The following is a 17,309-nucleotide window of genomic DNA, read 5'->3' on the forward strand; positions in this document are numbered from 1 at the left end:
ATATATATATATATATATATATATATATATATATATACACATATAAATATATATAAATTTACCAAACAGAATAGTGTATGACTAAATAATATTACAAAAACATTTTTACCATGATTATATGTTAACTAATTAATATAACTACAGTAAAAAAGTAATTATTTTATTTTAGAAATATTTCTTGAGTACTCACTCATTATACATATATATACTAAGATGCAAATAAATAAATATTATATATATATATATATATATATATATATACAAACAAACTTTATTTTCTCTTTTTTAGATTTTACTTTTATTATTGTTGTGTATCTATCCCGTTTTTCATTATCAGGAAAAGGGGGGGAAAACAAAAAAATCAAAGAAGAACCCTAACATCGTCCTTCCATATTCTATTCTCAAATCAGATTTTGGATTGGTGTGATTTTTTAGGGCATTAATGGAGTGAAGCATAAGAAAGTGGTGAGAGTCCCTGTAAGACCAGAAAAAGCAGAGAGGACACAACCAATGGCGTCTGCAGATAAACGATTGGAAGAACAACTTCTCGAAGCCGGTAACAAGCTCGCAAACCCTCCGTCTTCTGCAGAGGAGCTTCTCTCACTCTTAGAGGTAATTCCTTTTCCTTTCAAATGCTATTTTAACTATTGTTTTCATGATTATTGAGATTTATTTTGGGGTGTTTATTTTTATTTTTTAAATACGAGTTGTTTGTTGCATGTCGTTCCTGTCTCTCGTCTGGAAAAGGCAAACTTGTTGCTGATATTGTGTGGCTTTGATGCTTTGTTAGATTTTGTTGGAAACAACGAGTACATGGAATTTTTTATTTCAGTTATTATTCTACAACATCATCTGGTTTGGGTGTGATGGCGTAGGGGTCAGGGGTATGTGTCATGTTATAACAGACATCCTAATATAATATAATCATATCATATGTATGCTGTTTTCCCTTAATGAGTTATGAGATTTTAACTGGTAATGGTAAGCTATGATTATAATAAAAGTCGGTGTTATTGAGTGTTTAGGTAGGGATGTATGAGATAGACCATGGAAGTGAAGAAAACTGAATAAGGCCCAGAAATATGCGATGTTCAGTTTTTATCAATTGTTGATTACTGGTTCGCAGGTTAGTTTAGTAATTGATGGTTTGGAGTGGTGCCAACTGCCAATAGTGATGCCAGGTGTGAGGATGTCGAACTTGGTTGTAGTAGTGTTGGCAGGGGTGTTGCAACCGTGGAGGGGATTCTTATGTGAAATTGAAGAAAGGGTTACAAAAATCTTAAAAAAAAAACTAATTATACATTCAGATTTTTTCCGTTCCCTTGTAAATAATTATGTTCTGCAATAAAATTTTGGAACTTTTGGATCATAGAAAATATATATATACTTCAAGTCACATGGAAACCTTTTGATATGATCTGGTATATTTCTGGGTTATATATATTTTCTTGATCTGGACAATTTAATAGCATATTTATAATATCTTTTTGAGTTGATGGTTAAGACTAAACTATAGCTGTGACATATTTTTCATTTATAGGTTTTGCATTTCGTGAATACAACTTTTTAAAACAGGATAGTTTAGAAAGGAAGTAATTTATATTGCAAAATATGGTCCAATATTGCTATGCTACAACAGGGTTTGATCACAAGTGTAAAATTATCAATAATCCTCTGTCAATAGTTTTTGTTGGTGGCCAATATACCATATTCTGAATTTCGAGACTCTTCATATACATATGTGGTTGTGTTCCCTTGCTGACATTGTCTTTATGTTTTTTTTATGCTATTTACTAAACACTTTATGTCATAGCTGATCTTACATAAATCTCAAGTAGTCAGGTGTTGGATTGACATTTCAGTTGCATGTTCTTACATACTTTGGTTGCCCTATCAGCTTTGTTGGTGTTGTTCTGGGTTTCTAATTTTTTGAGCTATTTATCATGTATTGTAAATTACAGCAGTGTGAAAGACCGGCATTATTTAATGTCTCCGAATCCAGGCAATTCAGGGAAAGGTTTATTTCATAGTTTTTTGTTTTTTATTTTTGGAAAATCCTTTGACTACAGCATGAGTTTGAACTTTGAAGTCAGGTGTAGCTGAAAACTTCCTTTCTGATAAAAGATATGCGATTATGAAAAATAGTCCTAACCAAATGGCTAGTCAAATTATTAATTTTTTTAATTTTATATATTGTATTTTCCTTTGCTCTACAGCAAGTAGAAAGTTGCCTGTCAAGGGTTGAACAGTCACCAACAGTTTCTATGCAAAATGCACTCTCTCCATCATTGAAAGCAATGGTTGGTGACCAACTTTTAAGGCACTCAGATAATGATGTCAAGGTTGCGGTTGCCTCTTGCATCAGTGAAATAACAAGAATCAGTGCACCTGATGCTCCTTATGACGATGATCAAATGAAGGTGTGTGGAATTTTCATACCACAATTTATGAATGCACTTGACAATTATCATACTCTTTATGAAAGGTATCATTAAATCAATTGAATCTTATCATGACTTTCTCTTGCAGGAGGTCTTTCACTTGATAGTATCTTCACTTGAAAATTTGCATGACAAGTTAAGTCGATCATATGCCAAGAGAATCTCAATTCTGGAAACTGTTGCAAAAGTCCGATCCTGTGTGGTAATGCTGGACCTTGAATGTGATGCCCTGATTTCGGATATGTTTCAACATTTCTTGAAAGGTGTAAGGTAGGATTGTAGTATCGGATTTCACCAAGTTCCCTGTTGTCACAACTTCAAAATTTAATTATCTCGTCCTATATTTTTTTTTCTTAACTTAAAACATGATTTCATTTTTATGATCTTTTACCGTATAGTCTGTGAACTATTTTAGTGCCTTTTATTTTTTTCCTGCTTGGTACCTTATGAACATTTACTAACATGTGTGATGACTGATTACTTCCTTCAGTGTATTTTTACACTTTAGTGCAAAAATACTTTAAATTTGACGATACCCAAATATCAGAACAAAGCTGTCTTTATCGTATACCCTCTTGATAATGAAGGAATCAGTATCTTAACTCGAATCAAGCATTTTTATTGGACTTGGCTACAATATACCTTTTCACTGAAGACCAACAAAATATGATGATATAGCACATCAACCTTATTATCAGTTATATTAAGGAAAATTGAAGGTATAATAAGAAAAATATTAATAAAACTATAGGCAATATATTAATATACATCTGTGTCCTGATTCTTAAACAATTGTTCAATTAGTGTATTGCATTGAACGTAATGCTTCTACTTGTGCAACTTAGTTACATATATGCAAATGCATTTTTCCAGAGTTAGACAAACATAAGGATAGGGGCATGGTTTTTTTATCAGGTTTATTTTGTAAATTTCAGGGAACATCATCCAGAAAATGTTGTTTTGTCCATGGAAACAATTATGACCGTTGTTGTCGAGGAAAGTGAAGATATATCCTTAGCCTTGCTGTCCCCACTACTGGACAGCATTAAGAAAGACAATGAGGTTGGCAGTTACTATTTCATCCTTTTTCGTAGTTTGTTATTTTAAACCTGAACCATGTTTTTGTCGTTCAAATTTTATTGTTGTCATGATGTTGATAATCATTGAAATTTAGGAAGCTTTTCCAATTGCCCAAAAATTGGGGGAGAGGGTTCTTGAAAATTGTGCAACCAAGCTTAAACCCTACTTGGTTCAAACAGTGAGATCCTTGGGTGTATCTGTTGATGATTATAGTGCTGTGCTTGCTTTAATATGCCAAGATACATCTGATGATTTGGAAAAGAATGATACATGTGTGACTAGTGAGCATGCGGTAAGTTTTCTGTCGGTTTTTTGACGACTAATGTTTGAAACATTTTGTGATGAGAGCATTCATGAAGTTTTCTTATGGTCATTTTGACTTTTTTCAGGAAGATAAGAGCGATTCAGAAAAACAGTCACTGGAGAAGTCAACACATGTATCTCCTTTAATGCTCCTGTTTTTTGTGTGCTGTTTTAGTCTTTTATTTTCCAGAATTGACACTGGAATATGGCGATCGTTGTTTGAGCAGGTGGTTAAAAAGGATTCAAGGGAAGTTACATCCTCTCAACGAGGAAATCCTGATGCAAATAAATCTCCTAACTCAGGCATGAGCTATGGTATTGCATGTGTTGGAGAAGATACTGCTTTAGCTTATTCCAATCCCATTAAAAAGAAAGAGGATGCTGATTGTTCCAACCACTCTGAAGGTTTGAATATATCTGGTCATGAGGTGGGTAGTGATTTGGACACCAAAAAGGTTGACAATAGTAAACAAAAGGCAGGAAAAGCTACCAAGAGACCACGAAAGAAATCAAGCTCTTCTACTAAATTGGCAAAACCTTCCAAGGATCAAGTTGCTGCTAATGAGAAGGAAGCTGTGAAAATGCTTGACTGTGAAAGCAACAGTAAGATAGTTCCCAGTTCCCCTCACAAGGAACATTTTGTTGAAGCAGCAGGACCTTCAGACAGTAATAAAGAAATGGATGCTAAGATTTCATCACCAGTGGCAGTAAATGACGAATCTGAAGTGGTTGCTTCTGCTCCAAGTGAGAGCCTCAATGATGAAAATCGCTTGAAGAAACTTGGACGATCAACAAAGGAAGATGACTCTGTAAAAGAAGGCGCTGCATATGATGTTTCTAAGGTGTCTGGAGGAGCTAGTGATTCAGAAGCCAAACCTGTGACGCGGTCAGTGAAAAAGGCACTAGGTCAAAAGTCTTTGAAAAAAACTAGTGTGGTAGATTCTGTAAAAAAAGAAAGTGGGGCAATAAATAATGCAGATGCTAAGAAATACTCAGCAAAGAAATTAGAAGAAAACAAAAAGGGTAGTGGTGGATCCTCCTCTAGGCAGGCGGAAGACAGGAAAAAAGGAGGGCGTGGAAAAGCTAAGACTGAGACAGATGTAGCAAAGTCATCTGCTATGAATGTGGACAAAGTATATTTTTTATGTTTTATGCTGTGCTTACTTCTTTGCTACTATTTATCAAGATTATTGCTACATGATTTTATTCTACTTTGTTCTTTCTTAAAAGTAAAACATTAAAGGAATCATTGTTAATTATTTAGGAAATAGTTACTACTCCGAGGTCTTGTACAAAATCTGCCAAAGATGCAAGTTCAGAGGAGACTCCCAAGGCAAATGTGAAAAGGAAACTTACTTCAGGAAAAGAAAATGTATGTATCCCGTTTTTGTGTGAACTTTTAAATTATTATTGATATGTTAAGGTTATACACATTGGGGAACTTTTTTCTTTGGAAAAGTCTTTTATCTGGCATGTTCCAGAATTTCATTGTCTTCTTGCATTGATTTCCAATTAACTTTCTGTTGTATCAGGAGTATGATACAAAGGAATGTGGTGAAAACCTTGTCGGTTTACGGGTCAAAGTTTGGTGGCCTAAGGATCGTGAGTAAGTACATGGCATGTCTTCAAATTTTCATATGCTGTCACTGTAAATCTTTTTAAGAAGTAGCAGGGAAGGGCTTCATACTGTTTTACATTTCCTTTTAAATTTTAATAAGTACTTCTGCAGCATATGATTGTCTGAGCTGTGTGAAGTACACAATTATAGTTCTTAATCTGGACTAATGTTGCTTTGTTTTCAATGATAGTGATATTTTTGTTATGCATATTACATATTTACAATGACAATTACTACATGTATCTTTGTGTACAGCTTTTTGTTGAAGTTATTGTGGTCTTGATTTCCCTTCTTGTCCCACACACTTTTTCTTAATTTATTTTGACAATTTATGTATTGGACTTTGACTTTCTAATTACACAAAAAAAAGCTTGTATCTTTTTTAAAATTTATTGTGACTAAGTTTTGATATGAAATACATTGACATAGTATCTTTTGAATTAAAATAGTGTATATCATCATGCACATTCTATTTATGATAAGTTTGCTTGTTCAAATTGATGTAATGGAAACATTTAATGTGTATTTTTACTGACATTTAATCTGTTGCAGGTTTTACAAGGGTATTATTGATTCTTTTGATTCTGCAAAAAAGAAGCACAAGGTGATTTGACTGTTTGTTAAGTCTCCTCTTTACCCTTACCATCACTGACAAAAAGCTTTATATTCTTTTTGTTTTTCTGTGTTGCACTGCCATTTAAGTATCTTTAACGTTTGCTCTATACTCTAGATGGCTTAATATCTTAGTTGGATGGGGGATTACATTCATTAGTATTATTTCAAATTGTGAAAAAAATGCAACATTCTACTACTGCTATGGCCACTTTTAAAGAGAAAAAGTAAAATGCATTTTTTAAGTTGAAAAAAAAAAATCCATCAGAGTTAGTTAATGTAGTCGGTAGTTAAACTTGTTAATTTGTACTATTTTACCAAAACTATCCTTCTGATTATTTGGGACTCATCAGATTTAGGTAATTTTTGCTGTCATCTTCTCTGATTAACACAATAGAGAATATATTTATCTTCTTATTTTATAGTATTTATATGTTTACTACAAACAATTTAAAGTAATTTAGAGTATTTTGGTAAAATAATTAATGCAATAAACAATTGGAAGACTTTTTAAGAAATCGACAAAACTTTCTTAAAATTTTATCTTTATGACACAATAAAAAGGAAGTATCTGGAAATGTTTTTTTTTCTCGAAAATAAAAGTAAAACACAATGGAAAGGGTAGTCATTTTAGTGTTTTTCTTATTAGCTGGAATGAGTAGCTCGCGATCATAAATCTTTTCTATACACATTTTTCAAAGCTTGTCCAAATACAGGCTATTTTATCTTCTGGCAACTATTCTGTATTTTAGGTATCGTATGATGACGGTGATGAAGAAATATTAAATCTAGGGAAGGAGAAATGGAAGGTCATTGAAAAGGATTCAGATGCAGATGAGGTTGGTCTATGCGTTGCCCTTTTACACCAATTTTTCTGCTTATAAATTAACACCGACTTTTCTGCTTATAAATTAATAACAACTATTTCTATGGACAGGAAGATCGGAGTGATCGTGCAAGTCTTGATGCTTCCATTGATATGTACGTGCTGCATATTGTTAATATAAAATTTTGTAGATATATTGTATGGATGTATTATCTTATATTTTTCAGGCATGTTTATATGGAGCGCGTTGTGTGTATTGTGGTGACCTTTTTTCTGAAATTATGTCTCTGATGTTGGCTTAGTTGGTGCTGTTTGTGTTTGCTACTGATTTGCTGGATACTTTTTTTTAAAGAAAGATACCATGATACTTTTTTTATATATATGTTGTGAATTATGATTTGTCCTATTTGTTCTGAACCAGTCTTCCTCTCCCCGTGCTTTCTAGTCAGTCATGGTGTGTTTTGTATTTGATCTTCCAATCATCTCTGTGGTCTTTAATTATTGAAGGTTGAACGCTGAGAGCATGTAAATGTTGTGAATTTTCATATAGATTAATATATTGTGTTGAATGCTAAAGGAAATATTTTAAAAATAAAAAAACTATTGTTATCCTTTAATTTAAAGGAAACAACTGTCTGTTAAGAGAGAGATTGAAAAGTCTCATATTGTTGGAGTTGGCTCTCTGTATATTGTGAAGTAATTGGGCTATCTCCTGTCCATTGGTTTGATTTGTATCAATTAAGAGTGTTCCACTTCTTAACAAGTGTGATAATAGATCTTTTGTTCTTCCTTCGTTTTGAAGGATTTCAACTGTATGTGTCTTATTTAGTGCTCTTTTTGTGAATTCTCTTTGATGTTGTGGCAGACATGGATTTCTGTTTCTTTATTTGGTCTTGTTTACCTTGCATTGTTCTCTGATCCAATTCAGGCAACCAAAGAAGAAAGGGAAAACAAGTGATGGTGAAACCACCAAGCAGGGAAAGATGGATGTTTCTTCCAAAAGGTCTTTTAATATCAATTTATCTATTTTAGTGCCACCTCTTATTGGATGTCTAAATTTTTTCACCAATTTGCAGTGGTGGAATAAAGACGAATAGTAGATCAAAAAGTGTATCCCTGAAGTCTAGTCAAAGGTCCACAGATGGCAACAAATTGAAAGATTCCATGACAAATAGCAAATCTGAGGATGGAGTTAATAAAAAATCTAAGGAAGACACTCCTAAAAGTTCTAGCAGTAAATCCATTGTTGCTACTAAAATACTGAGTAAGAAATCGAAAAATACTGATACTTCCAGGACTGGGGAATTAAATGATGACTACAGTAGTGTGCCAAAGACGTCTTCCAAGTCTAAGCTAGAAATTCTAAAAAGTGGAAAATCCAAGAAAACAACCCCAAAGACTGCCGTTTCCAAAGAAAAACCTCTCAAAAGTGGTGGAAAGGCTGATGTTAATGGTACCGGCAAGGTGAAATCTGATTTATTGAAGATAAAATATTTTGAGAATGATAATTCAGATGTTTCAGAAGGAAAGCTAAAAGATGCCAAGGTAAAGACTTCAATTTCGTCTAAGGCACAAGGAAGTAAGGTCAAGAGTGGAAAGAAGCGTAGGAGAAGCTAGATGTTGGAGTTTTTCATGCTGTTTATTCCTTAATTGGGTGCTTTTATTCGTATCCTCATAGCATTTAACTCTTCTTTCTGTGGCTGGAGTGATCAAATGAGTTTAAGCATGTATAAGGTAGCTGTTAATCATTTTGTGGTAATTATCCTAATGTTAGTACTGTTATCTTTACTAATTAGTTAGACTAGTTTAGTTATAGTACGAGTAATCTTTAACACAAAAATATTTGGCTTTCTTTCAAACATTGCTGACTTCTTACACAATCAAATCAAACAGTATTTGCAGTGCTTATTACTGAGCTATGGTTATTATTTACTTAACAGCATAATTGATGTGGTGGAAGCTATTAAAGTTGGTCAGTTGGGGACCCTAACCCTTTGTCTGGTGATTGGTAGAGAAAATGTGGGAAGAGATGAAAGAAATCAATGGGGGAAAGAAGTATTAACTTATCAAGGGAAGGTGAAAATTGAAAGGAAAGAAATGAGATATTTTTTATATGTACCTCTTCTCTTATTCTTCATAAGTAAGAATTGCATGCTCTTTTTAATTACACTCAAATTTAGGTGGTACTCATTTTATTCAAATCAAATACCCTTTTTTTTCTCATTTTTTATTTTTTTATATTCTTTCTATTCCTTTCAATTTTATGTAATCACATAGCACTTTAAGTGGAACAAATTCTTTGTACGGATTAATTGATCTCAATTTGCAAGATTGAGACTTTATGGATACAAGTAGCATATTTCTTTGATAAAGTCTTTCAATGATTGTAGATAAATGGTGAGAAAAGAGACAAGATATGTGAGAAATATAGGATAAGGTGTGTTCACTTCAAGGAAAGTGATGGAGAAAATAAATAATATATATATATATATATATATATATATATATATATATATATATATTGGTATATTGTAGAGATATAGTCAATAAAATATTTGTGTAGGGACGTCAAATAATTTTTTTGAAAGATTTGGACAATAAAACAATAAGAAAACGATAAATATGTATAAAATGATTTTTGATGTAAAATATTTTAGTGAATTAATTTTATATTATTATATTACATTGAAATATATATTGATTACAATTTATTACACATTAAGATAGTTTTTAATGGTTTTAAAAAAGTTCTAACATAAATTCTGCTTTCATTTGAATTTGTTTATATTATATAAATTTTAATTTTAAAAGTGGGTGAGTAATATTATAATAAAAACTTATATAATAATTTATCAAAATCCCATGCAAATATAAATTATATAAAGTTTGTTGAATAAATTTAGTAATGAAATAGTATATGTAAAAGTATTCATATATAATTATATACAAATTTTACATTACATTAATACTTTTTTAAATGCTATCAATTTTTTAAAAAGAGGCTAATTATATTTGAAAAAATATATTTTTTTACTTATAATTCATTACAAACAAAAGATAATTATTTATGGAACTATTCTTAAAATTTTAATTTATTTATACTATATAAATTTATGAATTAATTAAAGCATGATTTTTATGACATGTTTATTATTGTATAAAAATGATTTTATAAACAATCTATGTTAAACCATTACACAATCCATTCCAAATCTTTGAATAACTTTGTGCTTTCAAATAAAGTTTTGTTTGTAAATAAACATCTCACATAAACAATGTGTTTAATTTTTTTTTTCATATAAAACTTCTCATTTCTAGCTATCTTATTAATCTATTTTCTATCTACATTTCTGTATTTATTGATAATTGTTATTTTTAAATTAAATATTTTTATTATAATGACAAATAAAAAAAAGCACGTGTAAGGAAATAAAAAACATTATAAGAATATTATTTTATTCAGGTAGGAAATTGAATTTTAAATCAACTCAGTATAACTAGCAGAGAGCTAGATTCTGATGGGAAAAAAACTAGTGTGGCAGATTCATTAAAAAAAAAAAGTGATTCAGCAATTGATTCAAGAAATTAGATAATAACAAAAAGGGTACAGGTGTATCTCTTCAAGGCAGATGGGGGACAAGAAAAAGGAACGTTGGTGGAAAGCTAACAGTGAAACAGATGTTGCAAAATTATCTGCTATGGATGTGGACAAGGTATCTGTTGTTCTTTTAGACGGTGCTTGCTTCCTTGCTAATGTATGTTAGCATAATTGCTACGTGATTTTTTTTTTTTGCTTTGTTCTTTTAAAAGTAAAGCATTAAAGGAATCTTTGTTCACTGTTTAGGAAATGATTTCTTCTTCAAAGTCTGGTACAAAATCAACTAAGGATGAAAATTCAGAGACTCCCAAGACAACTGCAATGAAACTTACCTCAGGAAAAGAAAATGTATGTTTCCTGTTCACCCTAAATTTTGATAATATTAAATCTTCAAAGATATATTTGTTTGGAACTTTCTCTTGATAAAGTTTTTTTTTTTTGTATTTGTTAATTTTAGATTTTTCGTTGTCTTGTATTGATTACAGCTATTTTTCTGCTGTGTCAGGAGTCTGATACTGAGAAATATGGTGAAAACCTTGTTGGTATACGGGTCAAAGTTTGGTGGCCTAAGGATCTTGAGTAAGTAAGTACATCGAATCTGTTCAGATTTTACATTCCTTCACTGATTTTTTTTTAACGAGGCTAAAGACATGATTTAAGCTGTTTGGTATTTATTTTTGAATTGTAATCTCTAGTTTTTAAATAAATGGTATTATGAATTGTGGAATGTGTTTTTAGACCTTAAACTGGACTAATGTTGCAGTTTTAGTGATTTGAATTATGTGTGTTATAGTCATTTTCTACATGTATCCTTGTGTACACCTTTCTATGAAGTGACCATGATGTTTACAGTTTGAGTTCAATATTTCCCTTATTGGCTTATATGATTTTTTTTATTAGTTATTTTGATAGTCTATATGTTAAACTACTACTTAATACCTTGTGTAAAATGTTGTGTTATAATTCTTTGATATGAAATAGCTGAAGATATTATGTGTTTGAATGGAATATGTTGTTCATTTATATATTTTTCAAAGTTATCCTTAAAAGTGGGATTCGTTACCCCATTCTATCCCCCTAATTGATTCATCTTCTTCATTTCTCACAGGAGAGGTAATACGTTTATCTTACTAATTTATGTAATTTATTTATTGAATACAAAAGTTGTAAAGTAACTTGATAGTATTTTTGTCAAGAAATAATTAATACTAAGAAAAATTCCAAGAGGATCTAATGGAAAGAAAGGGACAAATAAGCACCTGACAAGCGTCTTATATTTTTCTGTGGTTAAAGTAAAACTCTAAACGATGAAACATAAAGTCATATTAGTGCTTTTCTGATGAGCTAGATAGCGTAACTAGAAAAAAAGAAGCTATTTCATAGAACTTCTTTCAAAATTATCCAAATGTTCTGTATTTTAGATCTTCTATGATGATGGAGATGAAGAAACACTAAATCTTGTGAAGGAAAAATGGAAGGTCATTGATGCTAACTCAGATGCTGATGAGGTTGGTGTATGGCTTGTTCGTTTTGTGCTAAACTTTCTGTCTAAATTAATGGCAATCATTTCTATGGACAGGAGGAACAAAGTGAGCGTGCAAGTCTTGATGCTTCCACTGATATGTATGTGCTGCATATTCTTAATGCTGTATTTTCCTATATTTTTCATGCATTTATTGGAGTATGCATGTATTGTGATGTTTCCCTTTTGCAAAAACTGTGTAAGAGTTCTGGACTTAGTTTCTGCTGTTATTTGTTCTTGTTACTGATTTGTTGTATCTAATAGCTACCATGATATATTTGACCTGAAAACCTGAACCTACTTTTGGCAAACGTATACTTCTGTGAATAATGATTTGCCTGTTAATTTGGAGCTTTAGATATGATTTATCCTATGGTATAGTTCTGAACTAGTCCCTACCCCCTTTTCTTGGCTGTTGAGGATAGTTGCTGCTGTTGTATATTTGATGTTCGAATAATTTCTTTGGCTTTTAACTGTTGAAGCTGTTAGAAATCCAGAGCATGTGAGGATTTTGCATTTTCAGTCAGATTTAATAAATTGTATCAAGTGCCAACAATTTTTTTTTTTAAAAAACATGACTGTTTAGTATTCTTTAGATAAGCAGTAACACTTTTGACACTTCTATACTCACCTGTTGAATGATATATAGAAACAAAAAGGGCAAATTGACATTGGTAGCCCTCACGAATCAATTAGGCAATGTGCTGCGTTGGTTTGACTTTTATCAATTTAGAGTGTGTTAGTAGATTGTTTAATGTTCCCTCTTTTTTCTGAAGAGTTCAAATGGACATTCTTGTTTATTGCTGTAATTTGTTATTCTCGTTGTGGCATGCATGGTGCTCTTTCCAGCTGTCTCTAATTGGTCTTATTATTCACATTGCATTGCTCGGATTCTATTCAGGTCACCAAAGAAGAAACAGAAAACAAATGTTGGTGAGTCAAACAAGCAAGGAAAGACGGATGCTTCTTCCAGAAGGTTAGTGACTGTCAATTAATCTATTTCAGTGCCAGCTCTTATTTAATATCTAAATTTTGTACATCAATTTGCAGTGATGGAGCAGCAGCATCCCATAGATCAAAGGGTGTATCCTTGAAGTCTATCCAAAAGACCAAAGATGGCAACAAATCAAAATATTCCAGGACTATTAGCAAATCAGAGGATGAAGTTTGTAGAAAATCCAAGGACAGCACTGCTAAAAATAGTAGCAGGAAATCTGTTGCTGCTGCTAAGAAAGTGAGTAATAAATTAAAAAACACCGATACTTCCAAGACAATTGAATCAAAGGGTGATGAAATTAACACGCCAAAATCCTGTGCCAAGTCTAAGCATGAAACTTTCAAAGGTGAAAAATCCAAACTAGAAACCCTTGAGTCATTGATAGGAAAACGTCACAAAAGTGGTGGAAAAATAGATGTTAATGGTACTGGCAATGGGAAATCCGGTTTGTTGAAGAGAAAAGATCCCAAGAATGATTCAAATATTTCGGCTGGAGAGGTTGAAGATGTCAAGGGAAAGACTTCACATTCATCAAAGCTACAAGGAAGTGAACTCAAGAGTGGAAAAAAACTTCAGAGAAACTAGAAGTGAGTATTTATCCTGGCTATCAGTTTTACTCTTCTTGTAATGAATTTAAGCCTTGTGTATAAGGTAGCTGTTTTATCTTGTTGCTAGCATTGTTATATTTAGTTATGGGTTAGGCTAGCTTAGTTGTAGTATGGATTAGTGTCTGTACTCACTTTTTGGTTGTTTCTAGACCAGATCGATGTTATATGAAGGGCAACGCTAGAAAATAGTTTGCTAGCATTCATTGAAAAAAAATGCTTTGGCACTACCTTATGTTTGATAACATATGATACACATTCGTTAACATTGCTCTTGGTTTAATGGCATTTTAGATTTGTATATACTTTAGTCACATGTATTGGTAAATATAACTATTTGTTATTATTAAAATTCATTATCACAATATGATAAGTATTGATATCGTGATAGTTAGAACATCAAAAGTAACCTATAAATATGTTGAGTATTTGTAAGGTACTGTAACTTTTTTGCAGTCATAGATCATTGAATAATGCAATTACATTGTGCTCCTATTCAAATGCATTTTTCTTATCTAATTTTTGTATTCATCCTATTCTTGTATATATAGTATTAGCTAGTATATTTCAATTTTCATTGGTTTTGGTATGACAAACAATTACTTTTATGAAGTATTTTATGGATGTTGATGATGTAAAAGTATTTTTTTGCATGTCTTCATTGGTGGGAAGTAACTATCAGCTTTTTTAATTACCAAGGGTTCCAAAATTAATGGTTGAAGAAGTTACACTTTCAGGTGATTTTGATAATGTCATGGATAAAAAAATAATGTACATATTTTAGTCTGTCATTGAAATACATTAAACATCTTTTAATGGGATGATATTGTATCGTTGTTTATTACTAGAATAATGTACACTATCAACTATACTCTTGGATTGTTTTTCTCTAATGATTTATTAATACTATTTTTTAATGATTTATATAAATAGATGCTGCCATAAAAGATTGAACTATAAATCCCGTTTACCTAAATCTTTCATTACAAACAACACCTGCTAGGACTTATGGTATTTGAAATAATATATCATTTTTTTGTAAACTTGTATTTAGTGATAAATTATATAACCAAATCTTGTCATAATTGTTGTTTTTGTCTTTGCTTTTATGAATGAGTGGAAAAAAGGAGTTAATAAGTAGTCATATTTGTAGTGTAATAATAGTCATGTAAGATTATCTATTACTTTTGGTTTAATTGTATTCTAATTTATTAACTATTATAATTATGTGATTTTTGTTTTCTTGTTCATTGAAAGTACCAGAAGTTGTTGGGCATTTACTATAGTCATTCAATATTTTCAATGTATGTGTGATAAATTTGGTTTGAATGGAGAATTTTGCATATATTTTCCCAACAGAATGTCTTTGGTAATTTTATTTCCTTTGTAAGCCTTTTATATAAATCTTTTAGATGAAAAAAGTTTGAAATTGGTTTCACTACATTACAAGTTTTATTACTATAATGTTGAGTTAAACTTTTATTCATATGGTAATTGTGGGTGACTTTCTACACTTTCTAATTTATTCTCTTGGACTGGTTCATTTTATTTATCATGGTCATTATAATTAGGATGTCAATTAATTGGCAGATAAAATAATCTATCAATTACTTGTCATAAATTGATTTTTATTTTATGCTTACTCATCTTTTCTTTTGGATTTGTCACTCTTCTCATGTGATGTATCTTCTATTTCTTTTGCTTGGATGTATTAATTATTTTCAGAGAGTTTTAAGTCTGTATGAATAAAATATCTATTTATAAATTTAACAAATAAAATTTATTTTAAATTTAAAATAGTTTTGGATGTATAAATTAAAATTATATTTAATGGTTGCAATTGAGAGAGATCTTATTATCTATTTATTTCAACAAAATGACAAAATTAAATTTTAAAAATGTATTAAAACACTATAGACAGGTGATTTTGTGAAAAAAATCAATTTCAAAATCTCTGACACTTATATTCCTTCTAGCTTTAAATTAAATATGATTTTCATACATTTTTAATAAAATAAGAATAATTCATTTTCAATATTTTTGAAGACTAATCTGTGTATACTTATTAAAATGACATTTATCTTGTAATTTTTTAAGTATGTTTTTATTTTATTTAAAAATAAAATAGTGATAAAAACTATCAAAACAAAAAATTTAAGCTTTAAATATAACAAATAAATAAATTTTATATTAAAAAATTTAAGTGATTTAATTATTTTATATTACCAATATCTTACAAAATTATTTTGTCGCTCAATTATAAATTGTTTTGTAAAAAATAATAAATAATTATAAAATGTATGATTAAATTTATTTAGTATTAAACTTAAATATATTTTTAATATAAATATAAATATATTGTTAAAAGTGTAAGTTAAATATAAATATAATAAAATACTGGGTTATTTATTAATAACATAAGAGATGATTTTCTGAATGGTATAGTTAATTTCAGCCATATTCTTTACAAATTTGCATGAGTTAAAGAATGCATGTAAATGTATATACACAATGGTATAAAAAGTTTCTATAGATTATTTCAAAAATATCATGGTGGGTTTTCCAGATAATAAAAATTTATCAATTCTTCTTAGTCTTGAATGAACAATTTTAGTCTTAATTAATTATTTTTAATCTTAAACAATTGTTTATAGATTTTATTTTTGTTTATAAAGCTTTAAGTATGGTTGAACACATCATAATAGATTACTTAGAACACAATATTGTGCAACATGATTAATATAATCTTATTTTGTTTATAAAACTCTAAATATTGTTCAACATATGAGAGGGGTGGATTAGATTGATCTTTATTATGCTGGTTAATTGACACAACAATAATCTCTAGCTACATAGATATAAAAAAACAGGAAACAATCTTTATAAGTATTTATTTTCTTTTGATAATATTTTGTATATGTTAGCATATTATTTATTTTTCAATTTAATAAAACACAATTAAATGTACCTAAATATTTTTAATTAAGAAGTGGGCTAAATCATATATTTCACCTCCTTTTAACAAATAAAGTTAATAGATGAAGTATACTAGAGAATATTAGTAAATTGAATTGTTTTTTCTTTATCTAAATAAAGATAAAGAAAAACCTTGCATTTGTTGGTTAAGACATATACTATTTCCACTCTTCATGAAGTTTGGTTGGTTTGTATTTGCAAAAAGAAAAATAAAAAAATAACCAAAATACAACTAAGACATGAAAACACTATTTACCAAATATAATTAATGCATATTTTTTTTTTTCAAATATATCGTGAAAGAGGTCAGTGTAGACATGGATTTTAAAAGTCGTGTGCATGAGATAGATATTTGACTGAGTAATTGCGTTATATAATTAACTACTCAAATGTGATTACTATTTACTCAAATGTGATTACTATTTATTTCCTTTTAGTTAACTAGATGTCAATTTTTATTTTATTATTTAATATTGACTATAAACCAACAATATATTTTGAAAATAATTGTCTTGACATAAAACAAAATAAGAAATAAATATAAAATTATTTAATGTTATTATTACAATTAATATTTTAATTTAGGATGCATATTAGTATCTATGAAAATAAAGTTAATTTTAATTATTAAATAATTAATAATATATTATGAATATTTTAAATAATTTTATCATAAAAGTTAAAAACATTAATATGAGCCTTTTGCCTCCAAGGTAGTCCAACTGCTTATT

The 17,309-nt window shown here is 29.9% G+C and overlaps 2 protein-coding genes across 12 annotated transcripts; both read left to right on the forward strand.

Annotated features, from left to right (window-relative positions):
- Positions 1-292: 292 nt before the first annotated feature.
- Positions 293-9,103, forward strand: LOC108331774 (sister chromatid cohesion protein PDS5 homolog C). Of its 2 annotated transcripts, XR_001832434.2 has the most exons (15): positions 293-612; positions 2,217-2,420; positions 2,530-2,711; positions 3,377-3,503; positions 3,616-3,813; positions 3,911-3,958; positions 4,052-4,957; positions 5,089-5,196; positions 5,357-5,430; positions 5,995-6,046; positions 6,807-6,893; positions 6,992-7,035; positions 7,809-7,883; positions 7,957-8,614; positions 8,821-9,103. XR_001832434.2 is itself a non-coding variant. In XM_017566689.2 (14 exons), the coding sequence occupies exons 1-14, from the start codon at positions 511-513 to the stop codon at positions 8,495-8,497; spliced, it is 2,748 nt and encodes a 915-aa protein (XP_017422178.2). In that variant the 5' UTR covers positions 293-510; the 3' UTR covers positions 8,498-8,788. The 2 variants fall into 2 exon arrangements, 1 of the variants encoding a protein (XP_017422178.2); XM_017566689.2 differs by lacking the exon at positions 8,821-9,103 and having other exon boundaries at positions 7,957-8,788.
- Positions 9,104-10,199: 1,096 nt separating this feature from the next.
- On the forward strand, positions 10,200-13,907 carry LOC108331102 (uncharacterized). 10 transcript variants are annotated; one of them, XM_052875677.1, is made up of 7 exons: positions 10,276-10,593; positions 10,725-10,826; positions 10,984-11,057; positions 11,900-11,956; positions 12,058-12,101; positions 12,902-12,976; positions 13,051-13,907. In XM_052875677.1, coding segments are annotated over exons 5-7 (609 nt in total). In that variant the 5' UTR covers positions 10,276-10,593; positions 10,725-10,826; positions 10,984-11,057; positions 11,900-11,956; positions 12,058-12,099; the 3' UTR covers positions 13,583-13,907. The 10 variants fall into 10 exon arrangements, 9 of the variants coding, with proteins under 9 accessions (XP_052731639.1, XP_052731637.1, XP_052731635.1 ...); XM_052875675.1 differs by having other exon boundaries at positions 10,277-10,593; positions 10,984-11,061; XM_052875673.1 differs by having other exon boundaries at positions 10,279-10,635; positions 10,984-11,061; positions 11,900-11,986.
- Positions 13,908-17,309: the final 3,402 nt, after the last annotated feature.

Source organism: Vigna angularis, chromosome 4 (assembly GCF_016808095.1).
Source record: "Vigna angularis cultivar LongXiaoDou No.4 chromosome 4, ASM1680809v1, whole genome shotgun sequence".
Classification (NCBI taxonomy): domain Eukaryota; kingdom Viridiplantae; phylum Streptophyta; class Magnoliopsida; order Fabales; family Fabaceae; genus Vigna; species Vigna angularis.

Excerpts from the sequence above, each read along its gene's own strand:
- LOC108331774 (XM_017566689.2), top strand. The coding sequence starts at position 511 with ATGGCGTCTGCAGATAAACGATTGGAAGAACAACTTCTCGAAGCCGGT. Across the intron at positions 2,712-3,376 it reads CATTTCTTGAAAGGTGTAAG|GGAACATCATCCAGAAAATG; the intron begins GTAGGATTGTAG and ends TGTAAATTTCAG. Across the intron at positions 7,036-7,808 it reads CTTGATGCTTCCATTGATAT|GCAACCAAAGAAGAAAGGGA; the intron begins GTACGTGCTGCA and ends GATCCAATTCAG.
- LOC108331102 (XM_052875677.1), top strand. Across the intron at positions 12,977-13,050 it reads ACGGATGCTTCTTCCAGAAG|TGATGGAGCAGCAGCATCCC; the intron begins GTTAGTGACTGT and ends ATCAATTTGCAG.